Genomic DNA, 22,241 nt, shown 5'->3' with positions numbered 1-22,241 from the left:
CTACAAGCTAGCTTGGAGCATCTCAAGTTCAAATATGATTTGAAACATCAACTCCCTGAGATCGCCTTAAAAATCGAGCCATTGCTAATTCCGCTCGACTTTCTGATAAAAGCATAAAAGCGATGGGAGACATTTATTACCTCAATGAAATTTAAGCAGGCTGTGAACGTGACATCATGCACACTGGATTTCACGGGGGAATTGCTCAAACAATCAGATAATAATAATAACGGCATTTATTAAGCGCTTACTATGTGCAAAGCACTGTTCTAAGCGCTGGGAATCAATCAATCAGTCGTATTTATTGAGCGCTTACTGTGTGCAGAGCACTGTACTAAGCGCTTGGGAAGTACAAGCTGGCAACAAATAGAGACAGTCCCTACCCAACAGTGGGCTCACAGTCTAGAAGGGGGAGACAGAGAACAAAACCAAACATACTAACAAAATAAAATAAATAGAATAGATAGGTACAAGTAAAATAAATAAATAAATAGAGTAATAAATATGTACAAACATATATACATATACACAGGTGCTTTGGGGAAGGGAAGGAGGTAAGATGAGGGGGATGGAGAGGGGGACGAGGGGGAGAGGAAGGAAGGTTACAAGGTGATCAGGTTGTCCCACGAGGGGCTCACAGTCAATCCCCATTTTACAGATAAGGGAACTGAGGCACAGAGAAGTGAAGTGACTTGCCCAAAGTCACACAGCTGACAGGCGGTGGAGCTGGGATTTGAACCCATGACCTCTGACTCCAAAGCCTAGGCTTTTTCCACTGAGCCATGCTGCTTCTCTATGCATATGGATGCATATGGATGGCACGTCTAAGGGTTGCTGCCCACGTTTCCTCTTCTGGACTTATACCGCTATTGGCATTTGTATATATGTCTATATGTTTGTACATATTTATTACTCTATTTATTTATTTATTTATTTGACTTGTACATATCTATTCTATTTATTTTGTTAGTATGTTTGGTTTTGTCTCCCCCTTTTAGACTGTGAGCCCACTGTTGGGTAGGGACTGTCTCTATATGTTGCCAATTTGTACTTCCCAAGCGCTTAATACAGTGCTCTGCACACAGTAAGCACTCAATAAATATGATTGATGATGATGATGATGATTTCCGTGAAAACATTTTACTTTGGGCCTCGCTTTCCTCACGTCAAATAGCGTCATTCGGCCCAAGATCCTTCCCGATCCGTAGCTAACGTCCAGCTCCGAAGACTACGACGGTTATAACTCCTAATCTGTCAAATGGGGATTAAGACTGTGATCCCCACGTGGGACAATCTGATAACTTTGTATCTATCCCAGCATGTAGAATAGCGCTTGGTACATAGTAAGCGCTTAACAAATGCCATCATTACTATGTACACGTCCTGATTCTCTGTTGCTTCCTTTATATGTAATTTATTTGAACAACCATCTCTTCAAATAGATTGAAGAGGCTGAAGAGATTGAAGAGACTGAGATTGAAGAGACTTTTAGACTGTGAGTCCACTGTTGGGTAGGGACTGTCTCTATATGTTGCCAACTTGTACTTCCCAAGCGCTTAGTACAGTGCTCTGCACATAGTAAGCGCTCAATAAATACGATTGATGATGATGATGATTGAAAACACCTTGAGAGCTGGGAATGTGTCTATCACATTTTTTGTACTGCACTCTACCAAGCGCTTATTACAGTCCTCTGCACACCGTAAGTGCTTAATAAATAGAACTGATTGATTGATTGGTACTAAGCTCTTGGAAGGTTTATATGTTTTGTTTTGTTGTCTGTCTCCCCCTTCTACACTGTGAGCCTGCTGTTGGGTAGGGACCGTCTCTATATGTTGCCAACTTGTACTTCCCAAGTGCTTAGTACAGTGCTCGGCACACAGTAAGCGCTCAATAAATATGACTGAATGGATTGAATGAATGAACTCCGAGGACCAACGGCCGATTACCTGATCGCAGTACAGTGCCCTGCACACAGTAAGCGCTCAATAAATATGACTGAATGGATTGAACGAATGAAACTCCGAGGACCAAGGGCCGATTACCTGGTCGCTGTAAAGGGGCGCCATGTTGTAACCTACGCTCAAACAGTTAAGGAGGCTTGGAAGGCGTCCAGACAGTAGTCAGTAGCAACCCGGAGAGGGCACTGCTGAGCTACACATAGTATATTTCCCTTCCTCTCATCGTGGCATCAGATCCGCAGGCCGGGGGCTTCTCAGACGGAGTCGTTCGGTTTTGAACTCTCAATTGAAAATCCCCTCATTTGATCCTGCCTAGAAACTGGATGTCCGCAGCGCGTTTCTGTGCGCCTCGAACAATCGGCTCGCGCCCAAAGTGCCCAAACCCACTTTGGCGCTTGGCGCGATGAGAAGAAGATTAAGTTATCCTGAGGACTGAGGCAGGATTCGGTTGCAGGCCCAAAGCCGCGCTCTCATCTATCCTATAAAGCTGAACAAAGGAACGGGAAGATCCCCCGGGCTTGGGTTTCAGCCGCGCAACAGCCCCTCACTTTGAATTTCTCTACCTGACGGAGAACAAGGCGCAATCTGCTAAGCACGAGACACCTTCTGCTACAGAAGCCTCCCTGGCACCGAACTAAATCCATTCGGTGGCTGTTAAAATTGAATAGGAGGCGTCTTAACACGGTTTGGGAATACAAAGCACGCGGTTTAAACAGCTGACCTCCAAGAAGATTAAAAACTTCAACCTAAAGCTTCTGTTTTAGCCAAGCTTCCACTTGGGTGAGGGGAAGAGAGATGGCTTTCATCAGAAAGTCTACGATCTACCAGTTTGCTTAAGAATACCTTTTTATTCGAAGGCAGGAAACCTGAAATTTCAAGGCAGGAAATTATCTCTAATTTCGCCCCACTCAAGCAGACATCACCAGAGGCAAGGAAATATTTGAGGAGACACATTTTCCCCCCACACGTCGGTCTATAATTCAATATCTAGATAACCATTATTAGGGGTACAGACAAAATATAAAGAGGTTTGAATCTCGGAGTAGCCCGGGGGGAAGAAAAAGCCTTGAGAAAATAACTTCGCAGAACTAGGAAATCATTATTCGACAGAAAAATCCACTCTGAAATTGTGAGAAGACACTCTACACGCAAAGGGAGAATTAGAATCAGAAAATGGGATACTACCTACTCTATCATAAGATAGAGAGGTCATCAGGTTTTGAGTTATTCACTACCCACAGATAATCTGTTTCCCTTTTTAAGATGATTTATTTTTAATTCCTGGTATCCTCTTTCTTCTCAAGCTGGTTTGAAGGTTACTGAGCCACGGCACAGCGGTTCACTTTGTCTATCATTGATAATGAGGACTGTGCAGCTGATTCATTTTCTGCGAAAACGCGGTCATACCGTGGGGTGCGTTTTCTCATAGACTTTATAGATAAGAAATTAAGATCTTCCACAAACTCTGGAAAAACGATACGAAATTCTTTAGGTGCACTATATTGTAATGGATCGCTGAAGTACTGTTTCATCTTTGTTAAAAAGTCAAAGTGCCGCATCATATCAACATTAATTCTTCCTTCACAAACCCTAAAGAGAAACCCACCTCAAAAAAATACTAGTCCTTCTGGGCTTTAAGTTCCCTCTAGCTCCTTGTGGACAGGGAATGGGTCTACCATCATCATCATCATCATCAATCGTATTTATTGAGCGCTTACTGTGTGCAGAGCACTGTACTAAGCGCTTGGGAAGTACAAGTTGGCAACATAGAGAGACAGTCCCTACCCAACAGTGGGCTCACAGTCTAAAAGGGGAAGACAGAGAACCAAACCAAACATACTAACAAAATAAAATAAATAGAATAGATATGTACAAGTAAAATAAATAGAGTAATAAATATGTACAAACATATATACATATATACAGGTGCTCTGGGGAAGGGAAGGAGGTAAGATGGGGGAGATGGAGAGAGGGACGAGGGGGAGAGGAAGGAAGGGGCTCAGTCTGGGAAGGCCTCCTGGAGGAGGTGAGCTCCCAGTAAGGCCTTGAAGGGAGGAAGAGAGCTAGCTTGGCGGATGGGCAGAGGGAGGGCATTCCAGGCCCGGGGGATGACGTGGGCCGGGGGTCGATGGCGGGACAGGCGAGAACGAGATACGGTGAGGAGATTAGCGGCGGAGGAGCGGAGGGTGCGGGCTGGGCTGGAGAAGGACAGAAGGGAGGTGAGGTAGGAGGGGGCGAGGGGATGGACAGCCTTGAAGCCCAGGGTGAGGAGTTTCTGCCTGATGCGGAGATTGATTGGTACCAGCTCTGCTGTATTTTCCTAAGCGCTTAGCACAGTGTTCCATCAAACAAAAAGGCTTTAAAGCACTTTATCACCTCGCCCCCTCCTACCTCACCTCTCTCCTCCTACATCCCAGCACGCACACTTCACTCCCCTAGTGCTAACCTTCTCACTGTACCTTGATCTCATCTATCTCGCCACCGACCTCTCACCCACATCCTACCTCTGGCCTGGAATGTCCTCCCTCTTCATATCAGACTGATAATTGTTCTCCCCGACTTCAAAACCTTATTGAAGGCACATCTCCTCCAAGAAGTCTTCCCTGACTACGCCCTCCTCTCCTCTTCTCCCATCCCTTCAGCATTGCTCTTACTTGCTCCTTCAGTCATCCTTCCTCCCATCCCCACAGCACATCCGTATATATTAATAATAATTATAATTACAATATATTATAATATATTATATATTATTATCTATATATAATAATAGTATATATAATAATATATAATAATATATAATGATTATATTATATTATTATTATTTATTATTATTATAGCATTTATTAAGCGCTTACTATGTGCAAAGCACTGTTCTTTATATCTGTATCTGTATATGTCTGTAATTTATTTATTTATTTACCTATCTATTTATTTATATTAACGTCTGTCTCCCCCTCTAGACTGGGAGCTCGTTGTGGGCAGGGATGTTATTTACCTATCTATTTATTTATCCTAACGTCTGTCTCCCCCTTCTAGACTGTGAGCCCGCTGTTGGGTAGGGACTGTCTCTATCATCATCAATCGTATTTATTGAGCGCTTACTATGTGCAGGGCACTGTACTAAGCGCTTGGGAAGTACAAATTGGCAACATATATACATCTCTATATGTTGCCGACTTGTACTTCCCAAGCACTTAGTACAGTGCTCTGCACGCAGTAAGCGCTCCGTAAATACGATTGATTGATTGATTGATTGATGCTATAATGTACCCTCCCAAGAGCTTAGTACAGTGCTTTGCGCACAGTAAGCGCTTAATAAATACGACTGACTGACTGAATGAATGCTCCATAGACAGCAACCGCTCAATAAATACCATTGATTGATTGATTAAAACAAAAAACCTATAACAGAGCAAAAAGGAATCTCATACCCTAACCCTAAGATGATGCGGTTGAAGTTCTTTTAGACTGTGAGCCCGCTCTTTTAGACTGCGAGCCCACTGTTGGGTAGGGACTGTCTCTATATGTTGCCGATTTGGACTTCCCAAGCGCTTAGTACAGTGCTCTGCACACAGTAAGCGCTCAATAAATACGATTGATGATGATGATGATGATGGTGATGCGGTTACTCAACTGCTCAGTGACTTTCCCTGGGCTGGGCGGCCAAGCGTGCGTCTCAGAAAGCACTGTTCATTCATTCATTCCATCGTACGGACTGAGCACTATACTGAGTACTTGGGAGAGCACAATACAATCGGCAAACACATTCCCTGCCCTCGACGAGCTTACCGGGGCTAAACCGCCCGTGTCGTCCCAGAGGGCTGGGCCCCTTGCCGCCTGGAGCGCCAAGTACAGTGCTCTGCCCACAGTGAGTGCTCAATAAATACCACAGATTAATAGTGGTGACATTATCAATACTATTAATCAATCAATCAATCATATTTATTGAGCGCTTACTATGTGCAGAGCACTGTACTAAGCGCTTGGGAAGTACAAATTGGCAACATATAGAGACAGTCCTTACCCAACATTGGGCTCACAGTCTATTATCATCGTTATCTTTGGAGTCAGAGGTCATGGGTCAAATCCCGGCCCCGCCACTTGTCAGCTGTGTGACTTGGGGCAAGTCACTTCACTTCTCTGGGCCTCAGTTCCCTCGTCTGGAAAATGGGGATGAAGACTGGGAGCCCCAGGTGGGACAACCTGATCACCTTGTATCCCCCCAGCGCTTAGAACAGTGCTTTGCACATAGTAAGTGCTTAAAAAATACCAAAATTATTATTATTATTATTATTATCAACTGAGCACCCACAGGGTGCTATGGATTGTACTGAGCGTCTGAGAAATACAAAAATACCCCTCCTCCCCTTCTCCATCCCCCCGCCTTACCTCCTTCCCTTCCCCACAGCACCTGTATATAATGTATGTATGTTTGTATGTAGTTATTACTCTATTTTACTTGTACATATTCTATTTATTTTGCTTTGTTAATAGGTTTTGTTTTGTTCTCTGTCTCCCCCTTCTAGACTGTGAGCCCACTGTTGGGTAGGGACCGTCTCTATACGTTGCCAACCTGTACTTCCCAAGCGCTTAGTACAGTGCTCTGCACACAGTAAGCGCTCAATAAATATGATTGAATGAATGAATGGAGCTTCAGGAGGGCAGGAGACGACTGGGAACTTCCCGTTATTCCTACGTTTCTCTCCCTGGTCCTGGAGCCTTGGTCCAACCCCTTCTCCGTCCCTCCTTGGGAAGCTCGCTGCTCCCCTCGCCCTGCCCTTCCCTCTTCCCAAGCGCCTTTCAAGCCCATCCCATCCCACACCCATCCCGCTCTTCTGGTCTATAATAATAATAATAATAATAATAATCATAATAATAATAATAATAATAGTGACGGTAGTAGTTAAGCGCTTGCTATGTGCCAGGCACTGTAGTAAGCGCTGGGGCGGATACAAGGAGATCGGGCTGGGCGCAGTCCCTGTCCTGCACGGGGCTCACAGTCGCATTCATTCATTCAGCCGTATTTATTGAGAGCTTACCCTGTGCAGAGCACTGTACTAAGCGCTTGGGAAGTACAAGTCACCAACAACTTGTTGGTCTCAATCTCCGTTTTACAGAAGAGGGAACTGAGGTCAGAGAAGTGACGTGACTTGCCCAAGGTCACACAGCAGACAATAATAATAATAATGTTGGCATTTGCTAAGTGCTTACTATGTGCAAAGCACTGTTCTAAGCGCTTGGGGGGGATACAAAGTGACCGGGTTGTCCCACGTGGGGCTCACAGTCTTAATCCCCATTTTACAGATGAGGTAACCGAGGCTCAGAGAAGTGAAGTGACTTGCCCAAGGTCACACAGCAGACATGTGGCGGAGCCGGGATTCGAACCCATGACCTCTGACTCCAAAGCCCGGGCTTTTCCCACTGAGACATGCAGAGCCAGGATTAGAACCCATGACCTTCTGATTCCCAGGTCACTACGCCATGCTGCTTCCTAAGGTTTATCCCAACCTCCCTTATAGCGGGGAATTTTTGGAGGCCCCTACGCGTTGAGCTGTGCTTTGCGATGGTTTCCTAGCCCTTTGGTGGCCACTGTGACAGCTATCGCCATCTCTTCCCCTGATAATAATAATAATAATAATAATAATGGCATTTATTAAGCGCTTACTATGTGCAAAGCACTGTTCTAAGCGCTGGGGAGGTTACAATAATTATAATAATAATAATAGTAATAATGGCATTTATTAAGCGCTTACTATGTGCAAAGCACTGTTCTAAGCGCTGGGGAGGTTACAATAATAATAATAATAATAATAATGGCATTTATTAAGCGCTTACTATGTGCAAAGCACTGTTCTACGCGCTGGGGAGGTTACAATAATAATAATAATAATAATAATGGCATTTATTAAGCGCTTACTATGTGCAAAGCACTGTTCTAAGCGCTGGGGAGGTTACAACAAGAATAATAATAATAATAATAATGGCATTTATTAAGCGCTTACTATGTGCAAAGCACTGTTCTAAGCGCTGGGGAGGTTACAATAATAATAATAATAATAATAATAATAATAATAATAATAATAATAATAATGGCATTTATTAAGTGCTTACTATTTGCAAAGAAACTGTTCTAAGCGCTGGGGAGGTTACAATAATAATAATAATAATAATAATAATGGCATTTATTAAGCGCTTACTATGTGCAAAGCACTGTTCTAAGCGCCGGGGAGGTTACAATAATAATAATAATAATAATAATAATGGCATTTATTAAGCGCTTACTATGTGCAAAGCACTGTTCTAAGCGCTGGGGAGGTTACAATAATAATAATAATAATAATAATAATAATAATAATAATAATGGCATTTATTAAGTGCTTACTATTTGCAAAGCACTGTTCTAAGCACTGGGGAGGTTACAAGGTGATCAGGTTGTCCCATGGGAGGCTCACAGTCATTATCCCCATTTTACAGAGGAGGTAACTGAGGCCCAGAGAAGCTAAGTGACTTGCCCAAAGTCACACAGCTGACAATGTCGACTGTCACTCATTACTTGGCCCAATTTCCTCCACAACAGGTTGCAATAGCACTAGTTTCCGGGATACCATTCTGGCTCCCCGGGTGTGAGGAGGAGATCCTACAGCCTTTTTCAGCCACGAGAGCAACACTGGCTATATTTGCCTTCGAGCTCTGCTGAAAAATTATTTTCTTTACAAAATCATTTTGGATTACTGTCACCATATAGTAGATTATGATGGGACTAAGGAAGAAAAGTGCGTACGGATATGGCAACAGTGGGACATGATTTTAAATACGCTCTAGGGCATCTAGACTGTGGGCCCAATAAGGCACTTAGTGGCCGGCAGCCCATTTCCTCCCCTTGACCTGAGCTGCAGAGACAAAGGCAAGGGCGTTCATTCACTCATATTTATTTGGCGCTTACTCTGTGCAAAGCACCGTTCTAAGCGCTGGGGAGGTTACAATAATAATAATAATAATAATAATAATAATGGCATTTATTAAGCACTTACTATGTGCAAAGCACTGTTCTAAGCGCTGGGGAGGTTCCCATCATCATAATAATAATAATAATGGCATTTATTAAGCGCTTACTGTGTGCAAAGCAATCAATCAATCAATCAATCGCATTTATTGAGCGCTTACTATGTGCAGAGCACTGTACTAAGCGCTTGGGAAGTACAAATTGGCAACACACAGAGACAGTCCCTACCCACCAGTGGGCTCACAGTCTAAAAGGGGGAGACAGAGAACAGAACCAAACATACCAACAAAATGAAATAAATAGGATAGAAATGTACGAGTAAAATAAATAGAGTAATAAATATATACAACCATATATACATATATACAGGTGCTGCGGGGAAGGGAAGGAGGTAAGATGGGGGGATGGAGAGGGGGACGAGGGGGATGTGCAAAGCACTGTTCTAAGCACTGGACTAAGCAGATCAGGGAGACATGGCAGGGATGGAAGGGAGGCAGTGCCCTCCCAAAGCCACCACTACCCACTCCCTGCCCACCTCATCCCAATCAGTCATCATCTCCTCCATCCCCACAACCGGACTGGGAAATAAAAAGTGGGGTGGGGGAGAAGAGGGGCGGAGGTAGTTATTGTAGTGGCTAAAAAATGACTTAGCAGTACAATTCACCTCATAGAAAGTGAAGGGCACCATAAAGTAACTCCCAAGAGGAATGGATAGGATGAGGAAAGGAGAGAATCGACTTACCTGCACCAATTGGATGCAATGTTTTCTGGGTTTTGCTTTTCGATTTTTTTTTTTAATGGTATTTGTTATTTAATGGTAGAGCGAACTTGGCACGGGGTAGAAACAGGCTAATCAGGTAGGATAAAGTCCATGTTCCACATGGGCCTCTAATCCCTTTTTACAGATGAGGGAACGGAGGAATGGAGAAGTAAACTGACTTGCCCAAGGTCACCCAGGAGATAGGCATCAGAGCCGGGATTGGAAACCGGGTCCTCTGGTGACGCTTCATTCAATTCAGTCGTATTTATTGAGCGCTTACTGTGTGCACAGCACTGGGCCACTTCGGGCAGAAGTAATAGTGATAATGAAAAGAATAATTAAACACCACCGTTAGGGTGTCTGTTAAGCAGTAGAGTCCTAAGCACTGGGGTAATAGACTGTGAGCCCACTGTTGGGTAGGGACTGTCTCTATATGTTGCCAATTTGTACTTCCCAAGCGCTTAGTACAGTGCTCTGCACATAGTAAGCGCTCAATAAATACGATTGATGATGATGATGAAGTGAATCACGTTGGACACGGTCCCTGTTCCAGTTGGAGCGCACAGTCTAGGTAGGAGGGAGTAGGACTTAATCCCCATTTTACAGTTGAGGAAACAGGCGCAGAAAAGTCAAGTGACTCGTCCAAGGGCACACGGCAAGAACTGGGATTAGAACCCAGGTCTTCTGACTCTTGGGCCCATCCATGCCTTTTTCACTAGGCAATGCCGTTTCTGGATTTTGTTTTGTTGGCTGTCTCCCCCTTCTAGACTGAAAGCCCGCTGTTGGGTAGGGACCGTCTCTAGATGTTGCCGACTTGTACTTCCCAGGCGCTTAGTACAGTGCTCTGCACACAGTGAGCGCTCAATAAATACGACTGAATGAATGAATGAATGAATTCCCAGGCTTGTACTCTTTCCACCAGTTCACCCTGCTTCTCTGTTGAGAACAGAGCTTACAAATTCTGGGATATGTCAGTGAAGTGTCGAACATATCTCCGGATTATAAGTATTATGGGGTTATGGAAACCTAATCATCATCATCATCAATCGTATTTATTGAGCGCTTACTATGTGCAGAGCACTGTACTAAGCGCTTGGGAAGTACAAATTGGCAACATATAGAGACAGTCCCTACCCAACAGTGGGCTCACAGTCTAAAAGGGGGAGACAGAGAACAAAACCAAACATACCAACAAAATAAAATAAACAGAATAGATATGTACAAATAAAATAAATAAATAGAGTGATAAATATATACAAACATATATACATATATACAGGTGCTGTGGGGAAGGGAAGGAGGTAAGATGGGGGGATGGAGGGGGGACGAGGGGGAGAGGAAGGAAGGGGCTCAGTTTGGGAAGGCCTCCTGGAGGAGGTGAGCTCTCAGCAGGGCCTTGAAGGGAGGAAGAGAGCTAATTATGGAAACCTAATGTTGCCTTTATGTTGCTTCTTCCATAAAGAAAAGAATTTATTATGTGCCAAACACTATAGTAAACTGGAGTGATAATAATGATGGCCTTTGCTCAGCGCTTACTATGTGCAAAGCACCGTTCGAAGCGCTGGAGTAGAGACAAGGCACTCAGGTTGGGCACAGTCCATTTCCCACACGGGGCTAACAGTCTTAATCCGCTTTACAAACGAGGGAACTGAGGCAAAGAGAAGTTAATCAATCAATCGTACTTATTGAGCGCTTACTGTGTGCACAGCACTGTACTAAGCGCTTGGGAAGTACAAGTTGGCAACATATAGAGACGGTCCCTGCCCAACAGTGGGCTCGCAGTCTAAAAAAGTTAAGTGAGAAGCAGCGTGGCTTAGCGGTAAGAGCACAGGCTTGGGAGTCAGAGGTCGTGGGTTCTAATCCCGGCTCCACCACTTGTCAGCTGTGTGACTTTGGGCAAGTCGCTTAACTTCTCTGTGCCTCAGTTCCCTCATCAGTAAAATGGGGATTAAGACTGTGAGCCCCACGTGGGACAACCTGATTACTTGTATCTACCCCAGCGCTTAGAAGACTGCTTCGCACATAGTAAGCGCTTCACAAATACCATCATCATTATTATTATTATGTCTGCTGTGTGATGTCGGGCAAGTCACTTCGCTTCTCTGGGCCTCAGTTACCTCATCTATAAAACAGGGATTAAGAGTGTGAACCCCGTGGGGGACAGGTACTGCGTCCAATCTGATTAACTAGTACCTACCCCAGTGCTTAGAACAGTGCTTGGCACATAGTAACCCCCAGGTCACCCAAGTCCTTCTGATTCCCAGGCCCGGGCTCTATCCACTAGGCCACACTGCTTCCCTCCTCCATGAGTTGCTCGCATTCATGTTGGCGGGCGCTGCCCTATTTTGTACCTTGGCAGAGCAGTGGTCCAATACACTAAGCCATAAAATGACAGTATCGAATGGACTTAGTACTTAAGCGCTTAGTACAGTGCTCTGCTCATAGTAAGCGCTCAATAAATACGATTGATGATGACTTTTGTTCAGCTTTCTCTAGTCAAGGCCTTCGGTCTCCTCAGGGGAGACCATTAAGAAAAATAAATCAAAACTTTCCATTCACTTCTAGCAGAAAGGGCAACGAGAAGGCGTTAGGGGAAATGGTCAAATAGAAACATCCTAAGACGGGGGTAAAATCGAAGTAGCAAACATCTTTAATTCATTTACTAGTAAAATGTAACATTCATCTACGTGTACATCATCACTCAATCAATAAATGGTGTTTCTTGGTGCTTACTTTTTGCAGCACACTATATTAAGCGCTTGAGGGAGTGAAGTACATGATCCCTGCCCTCGAGGAGCTTACAGTTTAACTGCATGATCTGAATAAGCCCTAGGACGTGGTTACTTTTTGAGTGAGAGGGCAGTCGATTTGATCTTCCCCCGTCCTGTTTCCCCACGGTTTTTTTTTTTCCTTTCAATTTTAGTGCTCAAATACTTGGAATAATGAGAGGCCTTGATCGGATTTGGAATTGCAGCCACCACAGAGTTCAATTGACAGTATTACTCAAGCTCACAAGTGTGTTAACTTACCACTACTGCCACAGTCTGCACAAGAAAGGAGCTCTTCGGGTTTTTTCTCACGATTTGATTCTTTAGTCCCCAAACAGAAGCTACATATTGGAATGGGATCAGCTCGAGGCTAGAATAAAATTAAACCCCAACTGGTTAGTTTTCTCATTTAGAAATTTTTCACTTCAAATTGTAAAAAGCAACACACATGTAAATTTTCTTCTCAAGCCTGCCTTTAGGAAGGAACTCAACTCGTTTGCTAAGCAGCCCGCAGACAGCAAATCGCAAAAGCAGAAAACACACTAACTTGCTAATTATAAAATGCTAAACCCTTACAATTATTTTAAATTAAGTTCTGCACAAGGTATTACCTAACATTTTCATTCAACGCGTTTAAGAAAAGCCCACAAGGTGGTTTAGAATCATTTTAAATGAGTTCTGCACAAGGTATCACCTCACGTTTTTCTACAACACCTTTAAGAAGAGCCCACAGGACGGCATAGAGTTGATTCCTTTTAAGAAATTCCTTTTAAGACAAGATATCACTTGTCTTAGATAAATCATACATTCCGGGAGAATTATTCAAAATTCCCTGAAATCTCAGTGTTCAGCAGCCAGACTATCTGCTGGCAGGGTTGCCAACCTCCCATGAATTCACCCAGCTGTAATATAATAATAACAATAATAATAATAATAATAATGAAAATAATTATAATTGCATTTTTTGTTAAGCATTTACTATGTTCAAGCACTGCACTAAGCGCTGAGATAGATACAAGATCATCAGGTCCCACGTGGGGCTCACAGACTAAGTAAGAGGGAGAACAGGAATTGAATCTCTATTTGGCAGGTGAGGGAACTGAGGCACAGAGAGGTCAAGTAACTTGCCCAAGATCTCACAGCAGACAAATGGCAGTGCCGGGATTAGAACCCAGGTCCTTCTGACTCCCAAGCCTGGGTTCTTTCCGCTTGGCCATGCTGTTGCTCCACGCTACCTGTCGTAGCTGTTGTCAGAATAACTGGGAAGAATGGCACCCTGAAGCCTTCCGGTGCCACTGTATCTATGGTTACAATCAATCAATCAATCGTATTTATTGAGCGCCTACTGTGTGCAGAGCACTGTATTAAGCGCTTGGGAAGTACAAGTTGGCAACATGTAGAGACGGTCCCTACCCAACAGTGGGCTCACAGTCTAAAAAATTAGACTGTCTAAAAAATCTCACTGTTACAGAAATATCACTATGGGCTCTCCTGACAAGACCAACTTTGGCTCATTTATTCAGATGACCCATTAATTTACAGAGAGTTGGCAACTGCCTGCTGGATAATGAGACAGCACGGAGGTAACGACAGATTATAATTATAATAATGGTATCTGTTAAGCGCTCACTATGTGCCAAGCGCCGCTCCAAGTGCTGGAGTAGGTACAAGTTAATCGGGGGTTCTCAGTCTAACTTAAGTCCATTTAAATGTGCTTTATTGAATCCCCTGCTACAATGAGCAGAAAATAATAGCTACCTCATGGAGGGAATGATGGAGGCAGCGCTAACCAAGAATTGAAAATATTAACTTTGAAAATGGGGTCCACTTAGCATCGCACTCCTCCAAAGAAAGGTGGGTTGCTCTTGCCCTACTGAGAGCTCACCTCCTCCAGAAGGCCTTCCCAGACTGAGCCCCTTCCTTCCTATCCCCCTCGCCCCCCTCTCCATCCCCCCCAACTTCCCTCCTTCCCTTCCCCACAGCACCTGTATATATGTATATATGTCTGTACATATCTATTACTCTATTTATTTTACTTGTACATATCTATTCTATTTATTTTATTTTGCTAATATGTTCGGTTTTGTTCTCTGTCTCCCCCTTTTAGACTGTGAGCCCACTGTTGGGTAGGGACTGTCTCTAGATGTTGCCAATTTGTACTTCCCAAGTGCTTAGTACAGTGCTCGGCACACAGTAAGTGCTCAGTAAATACGATTGATTGATTGTCCCCATCTCCCTAATCCCAGGAAAAAATCAGGTCAGTTACCAATTTAGAGAAGCAGCGTGGCTCAGTGGGAAAGAGCCCGGGCTTTGGAGTCAGAGGTCATGGGTTCAAACCCCGGCTCCGCCAATTGTCAGCTGTGTGACTTTGGGCAAGTCACTTCACTTCTCTGGGCCTCAGTTCCCTCATCTGTAAAATGGGGATGAAGACTGTGAGTCCCACGTGGGACAACCTCATCACCTTGTATCCTCCCAGCGCTTAGAACAGTGCTTTGCACATAGTAAGCGCTCAATAAATGCTATCATTATTATTATTATTATTATTATTATTATTATTATCATTATAAAGCCAACAAGAAAAATTGGCCCACTGGCCAACATGTGACTACCGTCTATAGAAAAACGACTTTGAACAATGCACACTTCCACACGTATTCTCTATTTCTTTCTCCCAGCATTCATTCATTCATTCATTCATTCAGTAGTATTTTTTGAGCACTTACTGAGGACAGGATACGGTAGCTAAATGCTGAGGACAAGTACAATAATAATAATAATAATAATAATGGTGTTTATTAAGCACTTACTATGTGCAAAGCACTGTTCTAAGCGCTGGGGAGTTCACAAGGTGATCAGGGTGTCCACGTGGGGCTCACAGTCTTAATCCCCATTTTACAGATGAGGAAACTGAGGCACAGAGAAGTGAAGTGACTTGCCCCAAGTCCCACAGCTGACAAGTGGCAGGGCCGGGATTTGAACCCATGACCTCTGACTCCAAAGCCCGGGCTCTTTCCACTGAGCCACGCCGCTTCTCAAGGATAGTAATTCCCACCCCCGCCCAGGCTGACGGACAAAGAACGGGTTGGCGGGGGTGGGGAGGAGGGCTGGTGACTGTCACGTAAGGAAAGATTCGCATGATTAAAGTACGGTGAATTATGGACAATAATAACTACGATAAGTGCAGGAAAGACATGTGAAAGCGGTAGATTTTCAGGCCCCTTTACAGGGACGGGGAAGCAACAGGATTTAAAGATATATAGAGAAATGGCGGTCGAGTATCAAGCCACTTGTCTGCTGTGTGTCCTTGGGCATTTCACTTCACTTGAGATGGTTACCTCACCTGTAAAATGACGTTGAAATCCGTGAGCCCCACGTGGGACACGGACTGTGACCAACCTTATTACCTTATTATGTATCCCAGTGCTTAGCACAGTGCCTGGCACATTATAAGCGCTTAACAAATACCAGGGGGAAAAAAAATCATACATTTCTCCCTTCTTAAACACTAATGTCCAAGCCTCCCTCTAATGGCAAGAGGCCAAAAAAAGTGCATTACTGTATTTTTAGGAACATGCCATTTTCATGCGAGCCCTATGGGGGACAGGGACTGTGTCCAACGCGATTATCTTGCATCTATCCAGCGCTTAGTACAATGCGTGGCACGTATTAAGTCTCCCTTCTTAAACACTAATCATCATCATCATCATCATCATCAATCGTATTTATTGAGCGCTTACTATGTGCAGAGCACTGTACTAAGCGCTTGGGAAGTACAAATTGGCAACATCTAGAGACAGTCCCTACCTAACAGTGGGCTCACAGTCTAAAAGGGGGAGACAGAGACCAAACATACTAACAAAATAAAATAAATAGAATAGATATGTACAAATAAATTAGAGTAAAAAAATAGAGTAAAAAAATGTCTAATGTCCAAGCCTCACTCTAATCAACAAATCAATCGTATTTATTGAGCACTTACTGTGTGCAGAGCACTGTACTAAGCACTTGGGAAGTACAAGTTGGCAACATATAGAGACAGTCCCTACCCAACAGTAAAGGCCAAAAAAAGTGCATTACTGTATTTTTAGGAACATGCCATTTTCATGCGAGCCCTATGGGGGACAGGGACTGTGTCCAACGCGATTATCTTGCATCTATCCAGCGCTTAGTACAGTGCCTGGCACGTATTAAGTCCTTAACAAATGCCATTATTCCTGTTATTATTATTATTTAAGGCCAAATGTCCAGAGATTGTCTCAGTGACACCCAGCCATGGATTAGGTCACTAGCATCAACGCCTTCAAACCTAAGGAAAACTCTTTAATGCATTTATATGCATTTATGAGAAGGAGCGTGGCTCAGTGGAAAGAGCCCGGGCTTTGGAGTCAGAGGTCATGGGTTCGAATCCCGGCTCCACCACATGTCTGCTGTGTGACCTTGGGTAAACCACTTAACTTCTCTGAGCCTCAGTTACCTCATCTGTAAAATGGGGATTATGACTGTGAGCCCCCCGTGGGACAACTTGATCACCTTGTATCCCCCCCCCAGCACTTAGAACAGTGCTCTGCACACAGTAAGTGCTTTACAAATGCCATTATTATTATTATTATTTATATATTTTGAACATGTTTCAAAAATAAAGGGAAGATTTCCCTTGTACCTCTCTTATTTTTAGCTGAATTTGCACTTCGGTGTCCATTTTTAATGCAGCAACTGAAAAGCACTCACCTTGGTACAGTGAGGCATTGTCTGCTGTGGGAGGGGAAAAAAAAAAAGCTACTGCAAATTGGTCACTGATCCTTGCCACAGTTTTTAAAATGCCAGATAATCAGTGCTGTGTAATTGAGGATCCATAGTTATTACGTGCAACTGTTCAGTTGTAATACCTTGGGAACATTTTGGTTCCTTAATAGCAATTAAAAGAACAATCCAATTTTAAAGTGACAGCATTCCCCTGATAAATTTTAGCTAAGACGCAGCCTGGGCACTAATAAGATTACCGCTTTCATTTGGCTGCAACAACGCTCGAGTCATTTCTGACACCCTACCACTGATAAATAATTTACAAAATATCACACATTCATGCAGTGAAATCAATCCAAAATCCGCACTTCAATTTATCCTTCCCCGATGAATATTTTTTGCTAAGGGAAGTCGTGGCTACCGGCCAATAGCCACGCTCATTTTCTGGTTTTTAACTAAAGGTTAAGTAAAGGACAAAGGTTGCTAATAGTTCAAGTCCGGAAAGACGGATGGACTCGACCAGCCTCAATATGACAGAAAGCCCGCAGATATCGGCATTTCACGCTAGGTTTCAGTGAACCTTATGATACTGACTTATTGCTTCAACCACTTACTTTAAAGATAACTGCCACGCACTACTCTATAAATCTTTTACCTGTTTTTTAAATTACTGAGCATTCAAAGCTCTGTTGGCTAGCTTCAGTAGAACAGTTTCTAAGTAATAAAAAAATTGTCACTTGGAGGCAATGAACCTTTCATAACGATGAGCGCTAATGGCCCCCAGGATTACTTCCAATCAGACTAGATAAAACCTTTTTCAGTTTAGTACAGTGCTCTGCATACAGTAAGGGCTCAATCAATACCACTGATGATTGATCAATAAACAATCACTTGGAAGATTAATAATAATAATAATAATAATAGCACTAGCCAAGTGCTTACTATGTGCCAAGCACTGTTCTAAGCGCTGGAGTAGGTGCAAGTATCGGCATTTCACGCTAGGTTTCAGTGAACCTTATGATACTTATTGCTTCAACCACTTACTTTAAAGATAACTGCCACGCACTGATCTATAAATCTTTTACCTGTTCTTTAAATTACTGAGCATTCAAAGCTCTGTTGGCTAGCTTCAGTCGAACAGTTTCTAAGTAATAAAAAATTGTCATTTGGAGGCAATGAACCTTTCATAACGATGAGCGCTAACGGCCCCCAGGATTACTTCCAATCAGACCAGATAAAACCTTTTTCAGTTTAGTACAGTGCTCTGCATACAGTAAGGGCTCAATCAATACCACTGATGATTGATCAATAAACAATCACTTGGAAGATTAATAATAATAATAATAATAATAGTACTAGCCAAGTGCTTACTATGTGCCAAGCACTGTTCTAAGCGTTGGAGTAGGTGCAAGTATCGGCATTTCACGCTAGGCTTCAGTGAACCTTATGATATTGACTTATTGCTTCAACCACTTACTTTAAAGATAACTGCCACACACTGATCTATAAATCTTTTACCTGTTCTTTAAATTACTGAGCATTCAAAGCTCTGTTGGCTAGCTTCAGTCTAACACTTTCTAAGTAATAAAAAAATTGTCACTTGGAGGCAATGAACCTTTCATAACGATGAGCGCTAATGGCCCCCAGGATTACTATTGGATTACTTCCAATCAGACCAGATAAAACCTTTTTCAGTTTAGTACAGTGCTCTGCATACAGTAAGGGCTCAATCAATACCACTGATGATTGATCAATAAACAATCACTTGGAAGATTAATAATAATAATAATAATAATAGTACTAGCCAAGTGCTTACTATGTGCCAAGCACTGTTCTAAGCGTTGGAGTAGGTGCAAGTATCGGCATTTCACGCTAGGTTTCAATCAATCAATCAATCAATCGTATTTATTGAGCGCTTACTATGTGCAGAACACTGTACTAAGCGCTTGGGAAGTACAAATTGGCATCACATAGAAACAGTCCCTACCCAACAGTGGGCTCACAGTCTAAAAGGGGGAGACAGAGAACAGAACCAAACATACCAACAAAATAAAATAAGTAGGACAGAAATGTACAAGTAAAATAAATAAATAAATAAATAAATAGAGTAATAAATATGTACAACCATATATACATATATACAGTGAACCTTATGATATTGACTTATTGCTTCAACCACTTACTTTAAAGATAACTGCCACGCACTACTCTATAAATCTTTTACCTGTTTTTTAAATTACTGAGCATTCAAAGCCCTGTTGGCTAGCTTCAGTCGAACAGTTTCTAAGTAATACAAAATTGTCACTTGGAGGCAATGAACCTTTCATAACGATGAGCGCTAATGCCCCCAGGATTACTTCCAATCAGACCAGATAAAACCTTTTTCAGTTTAGTACAGTGCTCTGCATACAGTAAGGGCTCAATCAATACCACTGATGATTGATCAATAAACAATCACTTGGAAGATTAATAATAATAATAATAATAATAATAATAATAGTACTAGCCAAGTGCTTACTATGTGCCAAGCACTGTTCTAAGCATTGGAGTAGGTGCAAGTATCGGCATTTCACGCTAGGCTTCAGTGAACCTTATGATACTGACTTAATTGCTTCAACCACTTACTTTAAAGATATCTGCCACGCACTGATCTATAAATCTTTTACCTGTTCTTTAAATTACTGAGCATTCAAAGCTCTGTTGGCTAGCTTCAGTAGAACAGTTTCTAAGTAATAAAAAAATTGTCACTTGGAGGCAATGAACCTTTCATAACGATGAGCGCTAATGGCCCCCAGGATTACTTCCAATCAGACTAGATAAAACCTTTTTCAGTTTAGTACAGTGCTCTGCATACAGTAAGGGCTCAATCAATACCACTGATGATTGATCAATAAACAATCACTTGGAAGATTAATAATAATAATAATAATGATAGCACTAGCCAAGTGCTTACTATGTGCCAAGCACTGCTCTAAGCGTTGGAGTAGGTGCAAGTATCGGCATTTCACGCTAGGTTTCAGTGAACCTTATGATACTTATTGCTTCAACCACTTACTTTAAAGATAACTGCCACGCACTGATCTATAAATCTTTTACCTGTTCTTTAAATTACTGAGCATTCAAAGCTCTGTTGGCTAGCTTCAGTCGAACAGTTTCTAAGTAATAAAAAAATTGTCACTTGGAGGCAATGAACCTTTCATAACGATGAGCGCTAATGGCCCCCAGGATTACTTCCAATCAGACTAGATAAAACCTTTTTCAGTTTAGTACAGTGCTCTGCATACAGTAAGGGCTCAATCAATACCACTGATGATTGATCAATAAACAATCACTTGGAAGATTAATAATAATAATAATAATAATGATAGCACTAGCCAAGTGCTTACTATGTGCCAAGCACTGTTCTAAGCGCTGGAGTAGGTGCAAGTATCGGCATTTCACGCTAGGTTTCAGTGAACCTTATGATACTTATTGCTTCAACCACTTACTTTAAAGATAACTGCCACGCACTGATCTATAAATCTTTTACCTGTTCTTTAAATTACTGAGCATTCAAAGCTCTGTTGGCTAGCTTCAGTCGAACAGTTTCTAAGTAATAAAAAATTGTCATTTGGAGGCAATGAACCTTTCATAACGATGAGCGCTAACGGCCCCCAGGATTACTTCCAATCAGACCAGATAAAACCTTTTTCAGTTTAGTACAGTGCTCTGCATACAGTAAGGGCTCAATCAATACCACTGATGATTGATCAATAAACAATCACTTGGAAGATTAATAATAATAATAATAATAATAGTACTAGCCAAGTGCTTACTATGTGCCAAGCACTGTTCTAAGCGTTGGAGTAGGTGCAAGTATCGGCATTTCACGCTAGGTTTCAATCAATCAATCAATCAATCGTATTTATTGAGCGCTTACTATGTGCAGAACACTGTACTAAGCGCTTGGGAAGTACAAATTGGCATCACATAGAAACAGTCCCTACCCAACAGTGGGCTCACAGTCTAAAAGGGGGAGACAGAGAACAGAACCAAACATACCAACAAAATAAAATAAGTAGGACAGAAATGTACAAGTAAAATAAATAAATAAATAAATAAATAAATAAATAGAGTAATAAATATGTACAACCATATATACATATATACAGTGAACCTTATGATATTGACTTATTGCTTCAACCACTTACTTTAAAGATAACTGCCACACACTGATCTATAAATCTTTTACCTGTTCTTTAAATTACTGAGCATTCAAAGCTCTGTTGGCTAGCTTCAGTCGAACAGTTTCTAAGTAATAAAAAAAATTGTCACTTGGAGGCAATGAACCTTTTATAACGATGAGTGCTAATGGCCCCCAGGATTACTTCCAATCAGACCAGATAAAACCTTTTTCAGTTTAGTACAGTGCTCTGCATACAGTAAGGGCTCAATCAATACCACTGATGATTGATCAATAAACAATCACTTGGAAGATTAATAATAATAATAATAATAATAGTACTTGCCAAAATGCTTACTATGTGCCAAGCACTGTTCTAAGCATTGGAGTAGGTGCAAGTTAAGCAGGTTGGACACAGTCCCTGTCCCACACGGGGCTCACACTTTTAATCCCCATTTTACAGATAAGGTAACTGAGGGCCAGAGAAGTTAAGTGGTTGGCCCTAGGCCAATCAATCAATCAATCGTATTTATTGAGCGCTTACTGCATGCAGAGCACTGTACTAAGCGCTTGGGAAGTACAAGCTGGCAACATAGAGAGACAGTCCCTACCCAACAGCGGGCTCACAGTCTAAAAGGGGGAGACAGGGAACAAGACCAAACATGCTAACAAAATAAAATAAATAGAATAGATATGTACAAGTAAAATAAATAAACAGAGTAATAAATATGTACAGACATATATACATATATAATAATGATAATGATAATAATGGCATTTGTTAAGCACTTACTATGTGCAAAGCACTGTTCTAAGCACCGGGGAGGATACAGGGTGATCAGGT

At 42.3% G+C, this 22,241-nt stretch overlaps 1 protein-coding gene across 1 annotated transcript in view; it reads right to left on the bottom strand.

Annotated features, from left to right (window-relative positions):
• The window catches only part of KAT6B (lysine acetyltransferase 6B), a 346,051-nt gene that overhangs the window by 154,743 nt on the left and 169,067 nt on the right, over positions 1-22,241 (bottom strand). The window contains 1 exon segment of the mRNA XM_038743525.1: positions 12,754-12,862. Within this exon segment, the coding sequence (XP_038599453.1) occupies positions 12,754-12,862 (109 nt within the window).

This window comes from Tachyglossus aculeatus, chromosome 3, assembly GCF_015852505.1.
Source record: "Tachyglossus aculeatus isolate mTacAcu1 chromosome 3, mTacAcu1.pri, whole genome shotgun sequence".
NCBI classification, from domain to species: domain Eukaryota; kingdom Metazoa; phylum Chordata; class Mammalia; order Monotremata; family Tachyglossidae; genus Tachyglossus; species Tachyglossus aculeatus.
This window is presented reverse-complemented; position numbering and strand designations above follow the sequence as displayed.